Genomic DNA, 22,119 nt, shown 5'->3' on the forward strand with positions numbered 1-22,119 from the left:
TAGTGCACTATGTTTGATTAAGATATTCTACTGCTATAATGGGAAAGCAGTTTCAACAAACTTCTGCACATAGACACAAAAATATCCAGGAAGGTATACATTATAACCTCAAAGTTTTCTGAGATTTGTGTATAACTTTCATCTATTGGTATTGATAAATATAACAAGCCAGACTTTGTTGAGCTACATTCCTGATGTGTGTGTCTGCAAGCATAATAGTGTGTACCCTTCAACGGATACTGGCAAGCTTTTATGACCTGTAAAATCAAAATGGCTTTGAGAGCTTATCTGCCTGCTGTAAGGGGTTGTTGAATGAGGTGCCATTAGTCACTCCAGAATGGCTGCCAATGTTATCTTCCATGCCCAAACTCCCCTTTCATTGTTAGAATTAAACACATGGTCCAGGGCAAAGTGGTGATCATTCCCACAACATTAGATGGTATGTTTTTGTCTTTACCCCATGCAAGAGCAGGCCTTTTGTACCTTACACTAGAATGGGGAGTGTCTTTCAGAACCTGGTAGAACTATAATAATATGGGGGCAAACATTAAGCATCATCTCCCTTTTGTCACATAGAATGGCTGCCATACATGCTACACTTTCTGTTAACCACAAAATCTCTGGAAGCTAAGCATAGAACCCTGTACCTGCTTTGTTATTCCTATGTGCTCCCTTAAAATAAAATCTGGTGTTTAGCTTGGCCAAGGCGTTGTGCTCTTTTGTGTTTGAATGAAAGTTCTTTTCATCACTAATGGTTTTGGACATTATTTAGTAAGTACAAGAGTAAGCTACAGTTCAAAGTTCACAAAACCACGTGTCAACATGTCGCTTGAAAATTGTGGCGGAATTTGGTGGTTTAATTTTGTGGTGAAAGTCCCAGCCAAAGACGTCTCTGTCATGAGCAAGGATGTAAACACTGTAGAACATGTGAAGCACAGCGTGCCGCCTTTTCAGCCAGCAAAATTCTGTGGCTACACCCGTGCAGCTCGAGCTAACCCCTCCTTGCGCTCTGTCAGCGCATCATACGCAAACGCTGATATCATTAAGAAGGTTCCCATAAGTTTGCGGCAGGAGAACGGAGGCTACTTTGGATATAATATCTTTTTTGCTGTTGTTTTTTCAACTGTTACTCCAGTAAAGGACTATACCGAACAGCTCTGGTGAGAGTTTGCGATGGAATTTTAATGAAAGCAAACGTTTGCTCATGTTGGACTTACTGAAACAAAGGGAAAACTCATTTGTAGCCATCGTTACATTTTTTTGAAGACTCTGAGAGCTGTGTTCAGGTAAGTCACTGTATCAGCTCTGGCGTTTCTGTAGAGCGGCCAATTTTGTTTGTAAGTTTCTTGAGTTTAATGGTGAACGAACTGGCTACGAATGAGTTATTACGCACGGCGTTATCACAGTGTTATAGCAGCTGATGTCGATTTAATTTCCAGTTTCTAACTGCAGTTTCCTTCTTACAGTATGCTGTGGTTAAATCTCATGCAGTCGGCTGTCATTGTGAGTAGCCTGCTTGTGCTATCAGCTGAATTCCTTTAAAGTTGTATTTACTGTATTCACAATTCATATGAACCCGTTTTATTTCACAGGTTGAATGTCTTCATTGCATCGTTAAAGGTAAAATGAGACCTTTTCAGCTGAGAATATGTGAAATGTTTGTTTCTGTTGCAGTTTGTATGTAGTCATAGTGTTGTAGTGTGTATACCAGATGTTTTTTCCAATAATTTAGCCATGGAGATAATTCAACTGTGTGTCTTTGGAGATGTAGAAAAAAGAGTAACATCTAGAGTAACATCTTCTGTGGAACAGTAGAATATACTTGCCAATCATTTTACAACCCTTGAACTGCCAAAACTGAACTTCATGTCGTTTTGGTTTAACCTCAACTGTGGGCATACAGGTTTTGTGCTGAGTGGAACCCCTCATCTTCCTGTTGAGAACTACCATTATGAGTTAGTGCCTAACCACCTCAACTGGAGTGCTATACAACAGGTTTGCGCCCAGAAATCTGGAGCTCTGGCCAGGGTCTCAAGTGACATTGAGAACCGACAGCTGACCAAGTTTCTGCAGTCCCTCAACATCACTCAGCCTGTCTGGATTGCAGGGAAAGTCATGACACAAATAAATGGTGAGTCAAGTGTTCAATTTCCTGCCAATTTGTTTGAATATCATCACCTTTTTATTGACGTAAATGTTTCTTCCTCAACATAGGCTTGTGTGTGCTTAATTTGGAAATATGGTTAGTGTGTTTTCGGAGCTGGGACGTTTAAACTGCAAAAAGGGAGAGAGAGAAGAAAGTGTTTCTTTGGTGTTTACAATCGATGTGTGACCGCAGAGGGGGCTGACGTAACATTATTCCATTAATTTATGATACACCTTCTTTTTTCTCTCTCTCTCTTCTTTCTTGTTGTTTTTTTGGTAAAGATTTTCAGATGTCCCCAATGTCACACTCCTTCATTCTGCAATTCTCGGAGCACTCCGACCGGAAGTCGGCTCGCCTGCTGCGCGCCTTCCCCCCTATGAATGCAGTGACCGTATGCTCCCAGGTCCTCTTTGAACTCGGTTGCCATGGAGTTTCCACTGTGTTCTCTTATTCCATAAGCTCATTCGCTAACGAGTTCCAGCTCCAGGCCCAGGTTCCGCTTCTGGAGAGGGGGGCGGCTATCCAGTTCACCCTGCTGGTTCACGGCAATGTGGGCTTATCGGTGGCGGCGCTCCAGAACGATGGGGCATGGCATTCAGTGTGTGTGAGCTGGAGCTCCAACAAGGGGAACTGGGAAATCTGGACAGATGGGCAGCTTGTGGATCTGGGCCACGGGCTGTACCCTGGTGGGGACCTAGGAGGCGATGGCGTCTTCATTGTCGGCCAGGGGCAAGAAGGTGACGGGTATGGAAAAAGGTTCCGGAGTGGCGAGTCCTTGTGTGGCAGTGTGACGCAGCTGCACGTTTGGGACCGGGCGCTGGACAGCATCGAAATCCAAACCATGGAAAAAGAGTGCTCACCCATCTCCCCTGGCCTGCTTTATAAGTGGAGCGCCTCAGCCCTGGAAATTGAGCCCTCTCTGAAGAATTACTGGGGGAACTCCCCGTGTCAAGGTAAAAAAAAAATCAGACAAAGATGAAGAAGGGGGGAAAGGAGGGCAGAGGAAAGTTTTAGGGTGGACTCACTTCATTTGACTTGGATTACAGCATAGCTTCTCTCGCAAAGGCCTCCTTAGGGGTGCACTGTTCGCCGTGTGAATTCCAAGGCTTGCTTTGGGGAAACTTTCCTCCTCCCTCTTCCTCTGTCTTGCTTTATCTTTCATTTCGGTTATTCCTTTTGTTTTTCCTTTCTTCTGTTCTCTCTTTCACTTTTTCTTTCTGTTCGGTCCTTCTTCTCCTTTCCTATTTTTTTCTTTTGTCAGCTTTCTCCCCCCATATTGCTAGCCATTCTGTCACTCTTTCTCTCCCTCTTATTCTTACTCTAATGTCTCTCTCTTTCTCTCTCTTTTCCTATGTGTGTCTGTCTCTCTCTATCTCCGTCTGCCTGGACCCACATGAATACAGGGAACGTTAGCCAAGTTGTAATTGGCAAACTCGACTCCTAATGGTTGTAAATATTTCATGTGTGCTGTAATTCTGAATCCCACCCTTCAAAACAAACTGCTCGCTTCTGACATGGCCCAGAATGGTGAGTAATCGCCCCTCGGCTCCCATGATTCCCTTGGAAGGGGAACATATGGACAGATGTGAAGCACACTGTGTATGCATTACACAGGCGTAGGTCCTCTCCCTCTGGTGCTATGACATCAGCACAAACGAAAGAAACCTGCTCTCTTGGCCGTCCGGCAATTCTTCAAATTCAAGATCCACTCAGTTACAATTATTATTTACACAAATCTGTCTGTTATTTTGCTATTATGATGATGTTTTTTTTTTCTTTGTTTTTTTTTCACAGGGAATAGCAGCCTGCTCGCCAGCCAGCTGTTAATCCCTGAGTTGGACACGAGCTGGCAGTATAAAAACTTCTCTGCGCAGACAGTCCCCTTTCCCAACACAGGGGCCTGTGTGACCATAGATCCAATGAGTGGTGGCTGGGGATTGGATATGTGTCAGAGTCACAAAGTGGGCGTCTGCCAGGTTCTGAAATGTAAAGCCATGTTATGTTCCACACACCCTCAAACACACACACAGACAAGTGTTTTGCTCATCTTAGGCTTGTGATTGGACAGTTCTTTATGAATGTTATGACTTTTCTCTGAATTAAATTAGTATTATACAGCATTGATCAGTGAAATACAAAGCATGGAAAACATTCAATCTTTAGGCCCTCATCTCCATTTATGCATGTAACGGAGTCTTTGTGTTAATTCCTACACATTTCTCGGTTTTCCCAAATAAAGTTGCTCAGCTAAACAGTTTTGGCATACAATTTGAAGAAAACTGACATTTCCTAGCTGATTAGTTGCAGATGTGTCAAATGAAGAATGGCAAATCTAAAATAATTCTCTTATTTCTTTGGCAAGTATGCTTATATGCTTATAATTGGCAAAGTTGGCAAAGGTGGCAATATGTCCCTGGAATTAAATTATTATAGTATTGCATTTGCAGACCATGAGTAAGGTTATTCTATTAGTTTCTCATTCCCTATGCGTATAATTAATGGATGTTAATATTCCAACTGTTTTTTTCCACGCCCATGTCACAGCTGGGCTGGACGTCTTTCCAAGGACTGATTTGTTCTCAAAAGTGAGTGAGGATTCGTTGTCCACATTTGTAAGTTTGAAAGTTCAACCAGATGGGCCTACACAGGTCACACAAGTGTCAACAAAAACAAGTCATGCATGTTTTATCAGTGTTTTGCATTTAGTCTTGCGTTAATAGCCTGGTAGTATGAATTGCTCAGCTCCTAGTCCTTCAGTGGAACTGTATGTGTGTGCTTATTACACATGTGGTGGATGCATAGCTTAATTATTTCAGCGGTTCTCTTATCTCTTAACTTCTGTTAACTCCTGTGTTCTCTATCCCAAAGGCGATTGAGGAAATTTACTTCAACTCCTCGGCGGCCACGGATCTCTCCAGACTCAGTGACCTCCTCGCCGTGCTCCTTGGGGTACTGGAGACCGGTCCGGGTGTGGTGATGCCAATAGATGTGCTGCACCTGACTCAGATGATCGAGCGCGCTGCCTCCACCCAGATCTACACTGCCAATGCCTCACGCGAGGCTGTCGTATCCTTAGTGACAGACTATCTGAGGCTTGCGAGTGAGATGATCACCCCAGACATGGCAGCCCAGTGGATGGACTCCTCTGAGGGTGAAGTGAGTCAGTCTTCCATAAAATCATCCCAGAAACATGAAAAACATCTGTGCTCTCATATAAAGCTGTGTTTAATATGTAATTACACAGTAATTTCACATAGATATGCATATATACCTATGCACGGTGCTAATGTTTGTTTTAGCAATATAATATAATTGTGGCTACTTGCTCTCCTAAAGTTTGCCATGCTGTTTTTCTTGTAGGCTTCCCCCAAGCCATTCACAATAATACAAAGTATTGACAAGCTGACGTGGGCACTAGCTGATGTGCTATGGAAAGAGGGCAAAAGTTTTACTATTTCAACCAAAAACATCGGTAAGGAACTAACACTCTTTCACACTTTCAGATTATTCTTCGCTTTCTTTCCTGATATATCACTGTGCTTTCCATCATCCATCTTCATTTTCGGTCTCCCTCCTTTCTCCTCGCTGTCCTCTTCCCCTCTCTCTCTCAGATGTGCACCTGGAGCCGCGTAAGTTAACTCAGATGAGCTGTAGCTGTGTGTACAAGCCATCTGCGTTTGGCAGCCAGAGCAGTACAAGCCAGGATGAGATCCTCATACCCGACACAGAGGTGCAGAGACTCCATGCTCTCGGTGAGGAGAGGGATTTTCATCTGTATTTAAACATCAACTTAATGTACTTGTTCTGTCAGCTTAAGCAGTTTAGTGTATGTATGGCATATTTCACTAAAGGCATTGTCGTGGCGACGCTGTGGTGACAAGTGGACTCTTAGACATGTATCACTGGTGAAGAGTGAGAGAGAAAAGCTTTACAAGAGCCATTTTGTACGCACTTTCATTTTCATATGCACTTAAGTGAGAAAGTCAAGCAAAACAACCAGGACATTATCTGAAATGGAGCAGTTGACTTAAGATTTTAGTTTAACAATGAAGCTGAAATGCCAGTCTGTCATTATGATGGAGGGAATGGCCAACAGAGGTCTTTGATGACAGATGGATTGGATGGCCATACACCTTTTTAGACTTAATTTACTGCATTTAGGGGGAGGTGAGTGACCAGATATCTGTTGAGACCTTAGCACACCATTTATGCTGCCCTCTGAGTATGACTCGTGCTTTCTTGACTGACAGGCCACAGGGATGTCATGTTCATCCACACCTACTACAGCCACCTCAAAGACCTTGAGACAGACGAGCAGCAGACTCACTCATCGGAAGAAGTGAAAAGTGCCCAAAGGTCTGTAAACTGTGTGCTCTCTTTTAAAAGAACAAAGTTGTTAAAACATTTTTTTGTGTATTACCATTGCTCGTGGATAAGTCACTTTTAAATGAATTGTCTGATGACCCAAACCATAGCCCTTGAAGTCACTATGAAGTATTGTCAGTATAAAAAAGATGGTATTCCTAAAACTTGAGCTCTCTGACAGCTTGTCTTTGAAGTGTGGTATCCTAACAGCCCCCAAACAGGTCATTTGTCTTCTGCGGTTATCTCCGCCACTGTTCGAGATGTCTCCAAATCAGCAAACGTACCGGTGTCGGTCCACTACACTCTGTCCGCCCAAGGCGTGGTAAGCATGATATCCATGGTCTTAAACCACCTGCCTTACTTTCTCCCGGTACTCTTAGGTCGTAGATATGTCAGAATATAAGAGATTGTTTGCGAACTTGTAAATTTCATGGGGCTTCCTTGGGGATCTGCGCTTGGCCTTTGGGCCGTTTGGGCCTGTTGCTTTTGGCTCCAGAGAACAGTCAGGGAGTACAGCAAAAGAAAACATCTGTTTTTGTTATAGGTGGAGTATTCACGGCTGGTCACACCCATGTGCGTGTTCTGGGATTTCAGCCTGATGTAAGTATGACATCCTGCTCTGTTCCACCCAGATTCCCCCCCCCCTCCAATTCCATGACTCTACCCCCCCACCCCCCTGCTCTCGGTTTGAAGAGGTTTTTTAAAAGTCAGTTTCCTTTTCTTTCTTTCTATCTATCTATCTATCTATCTATCTATTTACCTACCTATCTATCTATGTATCTATCTATATATATATCTATCTAGCTATCTCTCTATCATCCATCCAACCAGCCATCCATCCATCTATCTATCTATCCATCCATCCATCCATCCCTCCCTTCATCCCTCCGTCCGTCCGTTTGTCCTTCTATCTATCTATTTATTTATCTATCTATCTATCTATCTTTCTTTTTTTCTCTTTCTCTTTCTCATTCTTTTCCGTTGTCTGTCTCCACAGTAGAGTGTTTAGTGGTGACGCAGTCGTGGTAATGTCTCTGAGATAATGCCCCGGTTCCTCTGCTCGTTTCTTCAGGGCCAGTAGCCAGGCCTCCAGCTGGTCCACTGAAGGCTGCCGGGTGACCCAGTCGGATTCCACTGGCACAACCTGCTTCTGCAACCACACCACCAACTTTGCGGTCCTCATGAATTACTTAGAGGCAACGGTAAAGGAAAAAAAAAAGTGCCCAAAAATATCACCCATTGTTTCCAGACTCCTAAATATCAAACGCCTAATCCGCCTCAGAGACAGGAGTGTAGTTTGTCAATGCCAGAGTAACATTCCATGCAAAATAAGTACCAGGCACAATACAAGTGACTCACTGGCATAATGTTTTTTTTCTTCTCTCTCACGAGCTGACCTCTTGTTGACTGCTGGAGGTTGCGCGTGTGAAGCACTTGCAGTAGCTTAGTATATCCAGTAGGTGGCAGTCTTGGCTCAGAGAAAAGTGGTGTGGGTGGCTTGTGCTTGTATGTGGTTGTTTAAATGAAAGACCCAGAGAGGGAGTCACATTTTGGCACTTATTGTGTCTTTGCTTAGAGGACAATCTACTGTTCTGTTAGTGGGTGTGTATTTTCATTAAATAAGTAATTTATATCTGTACCTTGATCTACTTAATTTTAGATTACATGGAGAAAAATTGTTCCTTAGTGCCTACTATTGTTTAGTGAATAATATGAAGCATATTATTATTATTATTATTATTATTAACAACAACAACAACAACAACAACAACAACAACAACAATCATCATCATCATAATAATTGGATAGTCAAAGACCAAATTCATTAATCAGGACTAAATTATGTAACATGTAAAACTGATACGACATAGATTAATAGTACATAATTGATAAACAATAGTCTCAGAACTGTATGAACAACGTGTAAAGGGAAACACCAATGTAGCTGTTCCATGACTGGACTAAGGGAGATATCACAGGGGCGGATTTGGAGTGAACTGTAATGCTGGAGAGACTGTGGTCCATTTGATCTCAGTCGACTTTATAATTGCACTGTCTTTACTCACATGGTAAAGTATGTCTTAATACGTTTATTTTAAAGGTTAAAAACCTTTTTTGATAGGAACTATTTGCTGGACCAATAATCTTCTGGGCCAAAACAATTATTTTTTTTAGTTGAGCGAATTGGTAAGCTTGTCATGGTGAGTCAACAGAGAGTATTTAGTATAAAGCCTTTAAAGGTTCTTCTAGTTACACTATCCAAAGAACACTTTAGGGTGCTACCTTTTTTACCTTTATTTTTCTAAGAGCGTATGTGGTGGGTCTTTTTATTTTGTAATAGGTGAGGCCTTATGAGCTGAGACAGACATACACTGGCCCTTTTGTTGACTAAAATTTCCTTGAGAATTTGCACAGCGACAAAATTAAGTCATTTGACTGACCAGCTAAACAGTTTGAGCTGAAAATAGCGCGGCTCTGCACTGACTCTTGGCACTGTCCGGGGGACTGACTGGCTCATTGAGCTGCGGAGTGAAGGGCCACCACCAACCTGCAGCAGTCCTGGCAAACGCTTTCTGAGGGAGACACACAAACCACTCCTGGCTCAGAGCTGTCTCTATCACCCACGGAGTTTGTAGTGCTTGGCCTGCCTGTGTGTTTGTGCAAGTGAGTGACTGTGTGTGTGTGTGTGCTATCCTTACATTTGAGGGCCCAGTGTAAGTCACTGGACATTCTTGGATTGAGGTTGTGTACATTGGTCTGTCTGCATGTCTCAAAGCGATAGAGAATGTTTGTGTGTATGAAGGTCAACGTTACATCTAAGGGTACGCGTGTTTGTCACCGACCTGTGTGGTTGTACGTGTGTGTGGCTTCATTTGTGTATCTCTCTCTATGTGTGGTTGTGCCTCTGCGAATACTAATGTCGGCAGTGTGTTTTGACTGGCTGGCTCCTGTCTCTGTCATTTCTTTCCTGCAGTGGAGCCCACAGGAGCAGAGTATTTTGACTAAGCTGACATTCATTGGCTCCGGGGCGTCGCTCTGTGCACTGATGGTGACCTTGATGCTGTTTACTGTGCTGGAGTGAGTATGTCTGTGTGTCTGTGTGTTGGTTTCACAAAGAGAAGCTGCCCCCAAAAATCATGCTGAGTGGGTGAAAGATGCTTCAGATTGACTGTCTCACTCTGTCTATTCATGAACACCCAGGGACAGACACAGACACGCACGCAAACACACACACACACACACACACACACACACACACAACGCAATGTGTGCACCAGCACATAGATTGATGAATGCATCGTCAGACATCTCTTTGCTAACTCTCGTACCAACAGTACACAACACTTTCGCATCCTCGTGCAGACAGATGACATCCCTCTCCTCTCCTCAGTTCTCCCAGGGTCCTCAGTGCTGTCACACACACACACACACACACACACACACACACACACACAAACACACACACACACACAGTGCATCTGCTGCTGGTCAATAGTGGCTCAGTTTTAAGGCAGGATCCCTATTGAACTCCACTAATCTGGTAATTAGTTCACTCTGACCGCACACTCTACCCGGTGCGGTGCCGGCTGAAGTTTTATGGTGACATTACTGCCGCGGTGTAATTAAGTCCAAGGGTCACCCAGGGAGAGGCTAGTCAGAGCTTGGCTGGGATGGAGGGCCAGGGCTCTGATGAGGAGACGTATGGCCTGTTCACACTTAATCAGGCGCAGGCCAACAGCACATTTACTGAGGAAGGGATGGACATGGAGGAAGTGGGTACCAGGCTCAGATTAACACTCATGCACATGTACATTAAAAAAAGAGGGGTGTTAATGCACAGATGCACAAGGATATTGTGTTAATTGTGATATAATTAACCTTCTAAATTCACAGTGGAGTATAGTGCAATGCTATGCTTCTTTTCGTGTGATTTTGTTGTGACTGTTTCTTTATTACCTTTATTACCAGTATTCCCAAGTCTGATCGGACATCTATCCACAAGAATCTGTTCATTGCTCTTACCTGTGCACAGGTAGTGCTTCTCTGCAGTGGCTCAGCTATCAACAACAAGGTGTGCTCAAAAACATTTAATATGTCTCATCTATTAATAGCACTGACAACTAATGTGGTGGTGTTGATTGGGCTCTTCTTAACTTGAAATCAAGTTAAATAGCCTTCTTTAACTGGATATACAGCATCCAGTGTTAACGTTTAAAAGAATGACATAATGCTGTTTCCTCTGATTAATTCCATTATTTCCATCATTTTCTTTTGTAGCTTCATGTAATCAGAATTAGATATGTCAACTGTCACCACATTCCCATGTCCTCTTGTGTGTCAGGATATGTTGTTCTTTTCCCCCCTAAACATTTTAATCATGTGTAGTCAATACTCTGACATTTTCAATGTGTTTATGTTTGCTGCTGGTCACTGACCTTTGCCCTCTGCCTGTGGCCCTCTGACCCCGTGACCCTAGGTGGCCTGCACGCTTGTGGCGGCCCTGCTGCACCTCTTCTTCATGGCGGCCTTCAGCTGGATGCTGGTAGAGGGGCTACTGCTCTGGAGCAAAGTGGTGACGGTCAACCTGAGCGAGGACCGCCACATGAAATACTACTACCTCATTGGCTGGGGTAAAGAGCTGCTCTCTGACCTGTTCTTTTACACTTTCTGCATTGAGCTGAGTTGTCCCTTGAGTTGTCCTTTTCTTTGAAATACATTTGATATATTTAGGTCATAGTCTTCAAAACGGTATCTGTTATTCTGAAAGAAGACATCAAGATTCAACTTTAAACCCTTTTTCAAAAACGTCTTTGTGCAGCCATTTTGTCTGTTGGCCTTGTGCCTCCTAAATGTTCCAACTGCCTGTCTTTTTTTCTGAAATAGGTTCTGTGTAGAACATTGAACTTGTAACGAACCCCTGAAGAGTATAAATATTTATTATCTTTTAAGACTGTAAGCTGTAGTCAAGTGTGCTTTTCATGCGCTGACACTCGTCTCAGTTTTTTAGTGTAAAGCTGAAAAAAAAAACATTTCAAGCTGACTTCTTCTATTTCTCATCCAAAGACGTCAACTCGAAATACATACAGTGATCAATGAACACATAGTGTTAATAGTGCAGAGAACCTTGCAACCATTATTTATTGGTTTCTCAAATTGGGAGCAAATTCAATAAAGCAATTTGGTTTCTAAATGCCAATGCAAGTCAGTCTTAAATGCTTGATTGAATTGAACCCCATGGTCTTTAGATCTTGCTGTCATCAGTTAGCTATTCAGGTGATCTTTGAGACGCGTTTAAAAGCTTTTCCTGTAAATGAGAGATTTCCATAGCTGCAGGGGATGGGTAATCATGTATCGAAGAACTGTTTAGGTATGCGTGGTCAGTCTTGGCCCACAGTGGTGGTGGTGCATAGCATGTGTGTATATATATTTTTGTGTATTAGAAGATATGTTTGCAGGCATGTGTGTGAGTGTGAATGAGCAAGAGCTTTTTGTGTGCACATCTGCGTGTTTTGTTGTTTTGCTTGTGGATGCGTGTGTGGTCTCCTGTGTCTGTGTGTTTTTCTCGTCTCAGTCTTCGTAAAATATCTAAAATAAATAAAGAAGCTGTTTGTTGTCGTGTGCTCCAGTTGAGTAGTGGCTAGATAGAGCTGACCTGTACTTGTGTCTCAGGGCTACCCGTTGTCATAGTCACCATCACACTGGCGTCAGCCTCAGGGAGGTACGCCGCAGACGGACACTGCTGGCTGAGCGTGCAGAATGGGGTCATCTGGGGCTTCGCCGGACCTGTCATCTTCATCATCATGGTGAGCCTCCGTCTGCCGCTCAGGAAAGAAGACTTTCTGTGACGAAGACACTTTTAATAGAATTAGAAGAAAATGAGCAGAATGGCACAGTGAAGGCGCACGTCAGCACTGCTGCTCTTTCTGATAATGGGGACTGAGACCTTGGTCCATTGCCATTGCTCTATTAGTCGAGCTATTGATTGGCCAAAAATCCGTTTTGAGGCCAAGTCCTCAGCATTCACCTTGCGATAACTTTTCGGATTCTTGTTCAGAGACAGTCTTTTTGATTGCTTTTTTCTTTTCAATGCTGGTGTCTTTATCAGTGCATTCGGTGGGGTGGCCTTTGTTGTGTGTTTGTGTGACTGTGCCACTCACTCTGGGCGATGTTGGTATGCTCAGGTGAACATCATGGTGTTGGCCCGTGTGGTGGGGATCACCATCACAACCGCCAAGAGGAGGTCTTTGATGATGGCTGTCAACAGCAGTCCCATGGAGCAGGCCTACGAGCAGATCCGGTAAGCTTTTACTCATCTCTCTCTTCCTCTCCATCTGTCTCTGTCTGTCTCTTTTTCTATCTTACGGCTTTTTTCTTTTATAAATTAAAATGGATAACATTCTTTTTCTGGCTTTCTTGTTTCAGTCTCCCTTCACTCATTATCTATATTAGTCTATGTTTGTTCCTTCTGTACAAAGTTCTGATCGACTGTGCTCTCTCTCTCTCACTCACCACACGGGGGCGATGTTTCATCTCTCTTGTTGGATGGGGCACTCTCACACAGGGCAGGCAGGCTCAGAGCTCTCCTCTGCGTCCTTGTTTACCGATGTTTTGTTCTGAAGTGTTAGGCATTACCTTGGATCATGAGTGAGACGGCTGAAATCTTTTCCCTCCAGTCAATGATTTAGCCTCCCTACTTTGCATTGGGTTGATGTGGTGAAAACAGTTGACAAGGGAAGGTGCTGGAAGGTGCTCCCATGTCAGGTACACTTAGTTCCTTTTCACTCACATCCTCAACGTAAAGATAAATAAAACAACTAATAACGCCCCCCCACAGCTTTCCTTATCCACACAAATTACACTTTCAAAAACATATTTAGCTAATAACCCCTGTCCAAACTGTCGGAAGAGTGCGCCTAGGGTATTTGTTATTTTTGACGAGGCACATCAATGGGCAGTCTATGTGCGGGAGGCTGGGTGAGAAGCATCAAGCGTTTCTGTTGGCTGCCATGGCAGGGCAAGCGGAAAATAAAACACACACACCTCCCCGGTGCGGGGCCCGGCCTCGCCCACAGCTGGTTTGCTTTAGCGGTCACCTGAACGGGAAGGTAATTTCATACTAAACAGAATTAAGGCAGATTTAGTGTGGAAATTGTCGCAATGTGAGTTTAACCAGCGGCTCCTGTTGTGCTTGGATAGACCCCCCCAGGCCTGTGCCAGCCTGTCCTGTTTTACCAGGCCCGTGTGGGAATGAGAGAGCCTGGCGTAGGCTGCCGAAAAGAGAGAGAGAGAAATAGAGATGAAAAAGAGTGGGAAAGATTGTCTGTTTGTGTGTGTGTGTGGGTGAGGCATGTTGGGTGAGACTGTGTCTTTTAGCAGGGTGCCCAGTTACTCCCAGATGAGCCTGACTTTGTGTGTGTGTGTGTGTGTGTGTGTGTGTGTGTGTGTGTGTGTGTGTGTGTGTGTGTGTGTGTGTGTGCAGGGCGGCCGTGAAAGCAGTGCTGGTTCTTCTGCCAATCCTGGGTCTGACCTGGCTGTGTGGGGTGCTTGTGCCCTTCTCCATAGTCATGGCATACATCTTTGTGATCCTCAACTCTCTGCAGGTTAGTGTGTGCGCGTGTACTTGTCTGTGTCTGCCTTTCTCTGTAGGTATGGCGTTGTGTATGTGTGTGTGTGTGTGTGTGTGTGTGTGTGTGTGTGTGTGTGTGTGTGTGTGTGTGTGTGTGTGTGGGTATGTGTGTGTGTGAGCTCATTTAGAAACACACACACACAGCAGCAGCACAACCTACTTTGTGCTGTGTCCTGTGGTGAACTTTTGAGCTTGGAGCTGTTTGGAGAGTGTTGGCCTGTTTGTTGTCCAGTTGTAATTAAAGATGGCTCTTCAGCTACATAACACAGAGCTGACAGAGTCGACCAGCAGAAGAGGAGCACATGCAGCCCAGATAGGAGTGGCTCCTGTGTCTCTTTGCTGGGTGGGCTGATGTGTCCAAACACTTGTAGGGAAACGTACCGTTATTTAAAACAAATTATTTTGCATGAAAAACTGTGAACCTTTTTCTTTTTCTTTTCTTTTTTTTGTAGTGCATGACACCGCTTTTGAACTTAATTCAGTTGGACTCTTCTTCGTCTCAGAGAGCACTAGTCATTTGCTGTCATATCTTAATGATCTGTTATTACATAACAGAACCTTGTCTGAATTATATCGCCTGAAAAAATGTTTTTAATTATCTGCTATTGGAAAATGTATATTTAGAAAATAGTTGAACTTTTTACAAATAGAATTACCAGCTACACATTAAATACTCGTCTGCGTATACATACTTTTTCCTTCTCATATTGTAATACTGACATCACATGACTAGGTTGCAGCAGTTTATTACAATTTCTTCCAGTCTACATCTTACTCTCTGCAGACCTGAAACTAACACCCGTGCGTGCGTGTGTGTTCCCCAATGCAAGCTATAATTCATCTGGCTGCTAATGAGACGTTACTGAGCACAACATAAAAATTTAGCTAAGTTATTGATTTATGATCGTGCATTATTCAGGCAGAGAGGAAAATTTACACAGACATATACAGATGCATAATATATGACACTTACAGCGAAAGAACACTACGTGAAGCAAGAGCAATCTTCCCGGACACACAGCATGTTCTGGAACGTGCAGAGCGGAAGGATTTAGAGTACAGTTTCAAATGGATATTTATTTACAGTAAGATAATATGGTCAGATGTAAGTGCAAACACATATTCTGATATGGGAAATGTTTAGACATTGTTTACTGTATCAGTTGTCATTCCAAAAATGCATCTGTGCTTAATATATCACGGTGCAATTTAAGCATGAAGAACAAATGCTATCTGTCCAATGCTGTGCAGATTTACTTTGCATTCAATTTCTGTAAATACTGTGGGCGTCATTTTACGCCATATGTTTAATGCCCAGCATTTTGCGAAACATATACCAGAAAATAAAAACAGATCACCTAACCTGGTGAACAATGATAGGTGATGTAAAAACATTTTCACATGTATAGAATAATGGTTTACCAAACTTTTTTTATTGTGTCATATTGTATCTCACATCACACCGCAGAAAAACGTACTACAGCTAGAGTAATAGGTTTGTCTTTGTATATTTCACATTAGGAATTTGACAAATCACACACACACACACACACACACACACACACACACACACACACACACACACACACACACACACACACACAGATACGGCTGTCCACTCTCCTCCCCTGCTTCTTCTGTTCCTATCCTGTGTAGGCAATTTGTAGCAGCCGCTAATCAGTTGTATCTTTAATAGAGCTATATATTCCACATGAAATCAATAGAGATTTAGCTAGAGCCAGATCATTAGGCGTCACACTATAAATAGTTCAGCTTCCTCCACATCTAATTACTTTTTTTCATCTTAACAAATTATGAATGCAGTCCATACTGGAAATGAAGTCACTATTTTTCTGGACTAGTCTGGAGATTCATTATTACTGTAACTGGGAAAAAAACCACATTATGTGCTTTTCATTTAATAAATACTGTGATGTCTCAGTGTAGTGTACAGTTTTGATAACATATTTTTATCAACACTGAGAATACCTTCTTTATACAGCTATTTGTGTTTAATTTGTGTTCTGATCAGGCGTGCCCAAAGTTTTCTTCACAATGAATAGTTAAGTGTAATCTGAGACTTGATATAATCTGGCTGCAGGTTTTAGCTCTTTTTCTTTTTCTTTGTTTTAAGAAGTGGTAGTGATTCAGCCATTCAGCAGACAGGGTGTAAAAATGAAACAACTCAACCAAAAGTATATTCTACGTATTTTGTCTTTTAATATGGAATTTTTACGTTTCCTCATATTTGTGAAAACCTTTTTCTCTGTTTTTGGACATTATGTCATAGTTCTCTCTGTGAGAGAGAGACAAAGAGAATGAGGGAGAAATAGATAGGAAGGAAGTGCAAATAATCCTTCAAAAAGATGCCAAAAATCCGCACTGAAATAGGCAGCGGAAATACATGGCATGCCTTCTCTGACAGACCTTGCCATACCTTTTCCAAAGGAACACGGAAGAAAAACCTCCCAAGTGTTGTTTCAAATGAGTTCATCTGCTTTCTGTCTGATACTAATACCTCAGCTAACTCCCCTAATCTCCATTATATAAATCTTAAACTACATTCAAAGATTTCACAGTACTCTACCTGATATCTGGCACTTTAAGTGTTTTATTGGTGACACTAAGACTTAATGAGCTCAGTCCTAAAACGTTTCAATGAATGATGCCCATTAATAAAATAAAAACACTTAGCCTGCGTGGCACACATAAACTCCAGACGTCGTGGTAAGAAAATCCAGCTCTTGTTTTCAGTTATTGTATTTTCAATAGGTAGCAGAGGCAACATAAAACTTAAGCTGCAGGCTTTTACTGTTAAATCAATAAAACAGATAATGTTGACAAGCGCCTTTCATTGCCCACAGTCCCCACCGCTTGCTTGACAAGATTGTTTGAGTGTTTACAGGAGAGTTCCCCCCCCCTTCTTTTTGAAACAGACACAGCTGTATACAAAAGACACACCTTCTGATATCTTTTTCATTTCACATTTCATCTCATTTGCGACAATTTTCCTAAGCAGATTTTAAACATCTGGACGGCTGAAACATCTGCAGTCACTCTTGGTATTTATTTCAATATGAGAGGTTGGAGACATTCGAAGCATATATGTACTCTGAGTTTTTCCATGGCGGGTTTTGTGCCTTCGATACAGATGCTACGCAAATACATGTAATTATAGTGTGAAGAGATTAAAAGTGCTTCAATAATGATTTATGCTTAGCCCTGTTTAGCCCTGTTCAGCCCTTAAAGATCCCTCCACTCAGACTACGTGTCTGAGATAAAATTCACTTTGTAGTAGTTATCAGAAAAAAAATATATGTTTTATGTTTTATTTGCAACGCAATAACTCAGCTTAGACAGATATCTGCATCCAGTTAATCAAGTTTCCATTGTCCTACAAGGAGACACACCAGGACAACTGGCATTAACTTTCACTGAATTGATTTTGCCTTTTCAATTATATTTATGAACTTGCACCCCATAAATGCAGCCATGCTTCATATGCTCTTAGATATAAATAGTGTGTTTGTGTGTGTATGCGTTTGTGTGTGTGTGTGTGTGTTTGTGTGTGTCTGTGGCGTGTGGTGTGTGTGTGTGTGTGTGTGTGTGTGTGTGTTTGTGTGTGTGTGTGTGTGTGTGTGTGTGTGTGTGTGTGTGTGTGTGTGTGTGTGTGTTTGTGTGTGTGTGTGTGTGTGTGTGTGTGTGTGTGTGTGTGGGCTTCATTTGACCATAAATCCCCCAACCCTCTGTCATCCAATCTCACTGCAATGTCATTCAAAAGCTCAGGTCTATCCATTACTGTGGGATAATAGCCTCCTGGCTCTGCATTGGCCACTGGATTATTAGACCATAATTTAAAACTATCAATAACTTTGAGCATAGGGGTGCAGGGCTGGGGTGCCAGGGTGTGGGGGTGTGACATGGTAGTGGACAGATACATTATGTTAAATCCAGTCAGTTACCTTTTGGAGAGTTCATACAGAAAGCATTTGTGTAAATGTAGCATTTCTGAGGGTTTCTCCCATGAATGTTTAAGGGCTTTAATTACTGTTGTAATGAGTGTGCAGCATTTGAGGTGATGGATTTACAGGCATCTGAATGACAACCACAAGGGGGCAATATCAATTCAGTTCCTTGGTGTTTTTTCTTCCTCTTAGTTTGAGCCATTGAAATTTGCTGAAATCAATTGTCATATTTTATATGACAGGCTGTTGAGCTTCCTGGTAATGAATGTTATCCTTTTTCTCTGCCTGCACACAAAAAAATGAATACTCAATTCCTATCCAATCTGAAGCACCCTCTGAAAGCCGAGCGACCTTCGTAACTATGCCTTACTTAGTATGAATTTACTTTGCCTTACTTAGTATGAATTTACTTTGGATAATAAAGCACTAAAATAATGGCAAAATTGTGTTTTATTGTAACATGAGATTTTGGCCTGAGTTTGGCCTCTCTTTTTTTTGGTTTAGATTTTTTTTTTTTTCTAATTTCCTGGCTAACTCTAGTATAATGTCAGTCAACATCGGTTGCATTTAACATGCTAAGAATCATAGTTCGGCAGAGGTTGGATATCCTATCTTAAACATATTTTAGATATAAAATAAGAAGTTGGCTGATAGTTGTTTCCTCTAGTAATTTCAGGGTCGTCTGAAGAGTACAGTATAACAAATAACTATTAACTGATGTAAGTTAAGTCACCAACCTTGTCATATTTGCTTAAGTATCTGAGGAAACTGTACCTAGAAAATTGGTTGTAAACTGGCCTGGTGTTTTGGGCTTGAGATTTTATTTTTCGTCAAATTAGCTTGTTACACAAACATAGGGTACATGTTTCTTTCCCACAGATGAACTGCAAATAACATAGCTAATATCAGTCACATGCAACCTGCAAATTACATTACCCAACAAAATAACTACAGTAGATAGATAGATAGATGGATACTTTATTAATCCCGAGGGGAAATTTAGGTCTTCCAGTAGCTTATACTCACTGAAGTTGAACATTTTACTTTTCTTACAGAATTATGAACTCTAACACAAATATTCCACAAGCCCACCAATGGTATCCCTGCTAGTAAGTCGAAGCTCTCCCCGCTCATGTTACAGCAGTACTCCAGCCAAGACTTCGGATTCATAGAGTAGGCTGCGCTCTCCGTCTCTTTCAGAGAGATTCCTTTTCCCTTTGTGACTGAGGTATGAGAACCACAAAGACTCAGCTTCTACCATTTCAATATTAAAGCTACTGTTCATATATTTTCTATACACACACACGTTGCCACATAATGATTCAGAATGATTCTGCAACCCACTTTTGGGGGTGTGACCTACCAGTTGAGAAACACTGGTTTATATAATGACTATACTGCCCTAGAATTCTATCAACATAATCAAAGATATTAATTTATATAATGAATGACAATATAATGATCGTAATCCCTTTGATTAAGGACTTGGAGCAGATGAGCAGTTTCAGCACAGGAGGTTTCACCAAATGTAGGAGTTACAGCTCAATCACATCTAAGAATGGCATATTTAGATTAGCCTGCCAAAATGGAAATTTGATCTATGTTAAAAGGATGTAGTACACTTTTTGATGAGCAAAAAATATGCCCAAGCTGGTCATAAAGAAACCTAAGGTGTCACCCACATTATTACAGAATGATTTTCAAAACTAATAACAATAGTAATTCCTGGAACAGACAGTTTAATGAAGGGAAAGGAGGTTACTCCTCTCCCGCACGCACTGCAGCAGCTGGTTGTGTCTAACTGTGTCTGGCACGTCAGAGCCTCTGTGCGATGAGTGCGAATAGCGGGACAGAACCCTGCTGGCCAAGCGGGGCCAGGCCTGCTCTCTCACAGGCCTCTCAGCTGTTGCAGCTGTGTGGCTTCTTCAGTGCCCAATCTAGGCTGCACCACCCCCCCAATGCCACCCATCCTTGAGTATTTTTTCTCTGTGCCACCTTTTTTTTTTCTCCCTCCTCCATCCGGAATGTGTGGAAGGGCCAGTGTTGTGCGGTGTGGATGCCAGGGCACCTCCAGTGTGGACAAGGGTGCCATGTTCTCAGTGTTTTTCTGAGCCACTCCCACACACAGGCACAAAAGGAGAGAGAGAGGGAGAAAAAGAAAGAGAGAGGTAGAGCAAGGGGTTATTTTAACTCACTCTGCACAGACAGCAACAAAAACAAAACAGGAGTGTGGTTTCCCAGACAGGTGTCCACTGGCATGAACTCCTATCAGCCTAGGGGACAGCAGCATTCTGAACAAAAAAATACAAATGGCTCTGTCCGTCGGTCCCCAATGCCCTTAACAGTCAGAATACCAGGGAAATGTTTTTCATTTTCAATTGTTGAAGATGGCAGGAAAATATGTATCCCTTTTGGCATCAAAGAAAGCTGGTCTCTCTGTGGACAAGTTTCACATATCTCACGCAAAAGTAAAGCTGTTCTGGTGTATTGTGCCATTCCTCTTTACTATTGGGGTCATTAAGTTTGTCTGCGGTGCAGAGGGGTTTCGCTTGTGACTGTTGGCAACATTGGTCATTGCACAGCACTGGAAGGTTTATTTGTCAGAATTTGTGAAGCCAATTTTACGTTGTTAAAAGCCATTGACATTTACTTTTTTTTTTTTTTTTGCTTGTTAATAAAAAAACATGTGTTTCAGATATGACAATGCTGCTTATTCATCCAGATCAATTACGTAATTCACATACATTGGATTCATTTTCACCATTTTACTGTGGAATTTTCAAATTAGGAAATTCTGAAATAACATACAGAACATTTTGCCTCAAAAGTAAAAGAGAAACCATGTAATATTTCAGCATTGATGGATTTTAAACTCTCTTGGAATCAGCAAGAATGGTCCAGTATCTATCGACTTGGGGAAAATAGGTGTCGAGAATAATATGCTCCCCGTCAAAAGGATAGGAGAATGTCTGTAATTTGCGCACCACCAAAGAACTTGCTCTTATTTGAAACCCGCAAGCATTTATTTACTTTAGAATTACCTGCCAGTTCAATTTACTAATAGCTTGTGTCATATGAAAGCAAACCATCAGGCAGGCCTGGCAGAACGCTAAAGGATCACATGACCAGTGTGGGGTGACTGCGTGACCTTTGTTAGGATAACATGACCCTTTCCCTCCCACCTCCTTCTCTTTCCTTCTCTGCCCATCACGGAGAGTGTCAGGAGGAATTCCCGACACCAAAATTGCACTTGTTGAACATTGACTGTTCTATTTATAAGTCAAGCACTTTGCCATCTCCTACTGTCACAGCCTTGCAGACGTGGAGAGGCCGTGGGTGGGCAGGTTGCGTGGAGGAGAGCCTCGTCTGAACAGCAGATCTCTTAAACCTGTTTTAATCTAAGTGCCGTGGACTGTTTGGCATGCTTTGATGTAAACTTTGCAGATAATTAGTAAGAACTGGGTCAGCATGGGGCAGAGAAAAAAAAGCCTCCTATTTTGTAAGGGCTGTCAAATACCAATGCCAATTTGCAAGTGAGCTATTCTGTCTGCATGGAAATGAAACAAAAATAAACACATACAGAATGCATTATTCATATTTCCTCCCTTTGTTAGTCATTACTCCTTTTAAAATGAAAAAAAAAAATTGTGCAGTAGGTCACTCGTTACAGAGAGAGCACATTTCAAATTTTAGTTTGTCTAAGAATTCTTTGTTTTTGAAGATAAATGACACACTCACAGATCTTTTCCGACCAACTTCCCCTTTCCTCTGTCCCTTAGTGCCAAATCTCTGTTAACTTCTAGTCAACAATAGGCAGAAACTCAGTTCAGCCAGTCCAGCCCTGTGTTTTTTTTTTTATTTATCAGCGTGCAGGAGCGGCATGGGCACACTCTGTGACGGGGCAGGGCGTATTGTAAACACTGCAGTGAGGGAGAGAACAACAGCGCGGTGATGTCGCTCAGCCTCTTGGCCTCTTGCCCTTCCTGCACAGCGCTGCTGTCACACACCGGGGGGCA

General features: G+C 42.3%; 1 protein-coding gene across 1 annotated transcript in view; it reads left to right on the forward strand.

The window, feature by feature from the left end:
* Positions 1 to 1,218: 1,218 nt before the first annotated feature.
* The window catches only part of LOC308360398 (adhesion G protein-coupled receptor D2), a gene marked incomplete at its 3' end in the record, with an annotated part of 37,390 nt that continues 16,489 nt past the window's right edge, over positions 1,219 to 22,119 (forward strand). The window contains exons 1-20 of the mRNA XM_080832308.1: positions 1,219 to 1,286; positions 1,467 to 1,503; positions 1,593 to 1,620; positions 1,904 to 2,131; positions 2,428 to 3,099; positions 3,941 to 4,132; positions 4,691 to 4,731; positions 5,015 to 5,302; positions 5,507 to 5,618; positions 5,758 to 5,898; positions 6,397 to 6,502; positions 6,722 to 6,833; positions 7,056 to 7,111; positions 7,584 to 7,713; positions 9,486 to 9,589; positions 10,481 to 10,583; positions 10,989 to 11,142; positions 12,182 to 12,315; positions 12,694 to 12,809; positions 13,992 to 14,112. Of these exons, the coding sequence (XP_080688434.1) occupies positions 1,468 to 1,503; positions 1,593 to 1,620; positions 1,904 to 2,131; positions 2,428 to 3,099; positions 3,941 to 4,132; positions 4,691 to 4,731; positions 5,015 to 5,302; positions 5,507 to 5,618; positions 5,758 to 5,898; positions 6,397 to 6,502; positions 6,722 to 6,833; positions 7,056 to 7,111; positions 7,584 to 7,713; positions 9,486 to 9,589; positions 10,481 to 10,583; positions 10,989 to 11,142; positions 12,182 to 12,315; positions 12,694 to 12,809; positions 13,992 to 14,112 (2,874 nt within the window). The 5' untranslated portion in view covers positions 1,219 to 1,286; position 1,467. The remainder of the gene's footprint in view (positions 1,287 to 1,466; positions 1,504 to 1,592; positions 1,621 to 1,903; positions 2,132 to 2,427; positions 3,100 to 3,940; positions 4,133 to 4,690; positions 4,732 to 5,014; positions 5,303 to 5,506; positions 5,619 to 5,757; positions 5,899 to 6,396; positions 6,503 to 6,721; positions 6,834 to 7,055; positions 7,112 to 7,583; positions 7,714 to 9,485; positions 9,590 to 10,480; positions 10,584 to 10,988; positions 11,143 to 12,181; positions 12,316 to 12,693; positions 12,810 to 13,991; positions 14,113 to 22,119) is intronic.

Source organism: Sprattus sprattus (assembly GCF_963457725.1).
Source record: "Sprattus sprattus genome assembly, chromosome: 2".
Classification (NCBI taxonomy): Eukaryota; Metazoa; Chordata; class Actinopteri; order Clupeiformes; family Clupeidae; genus Sprattus; species Sprattus sprattus.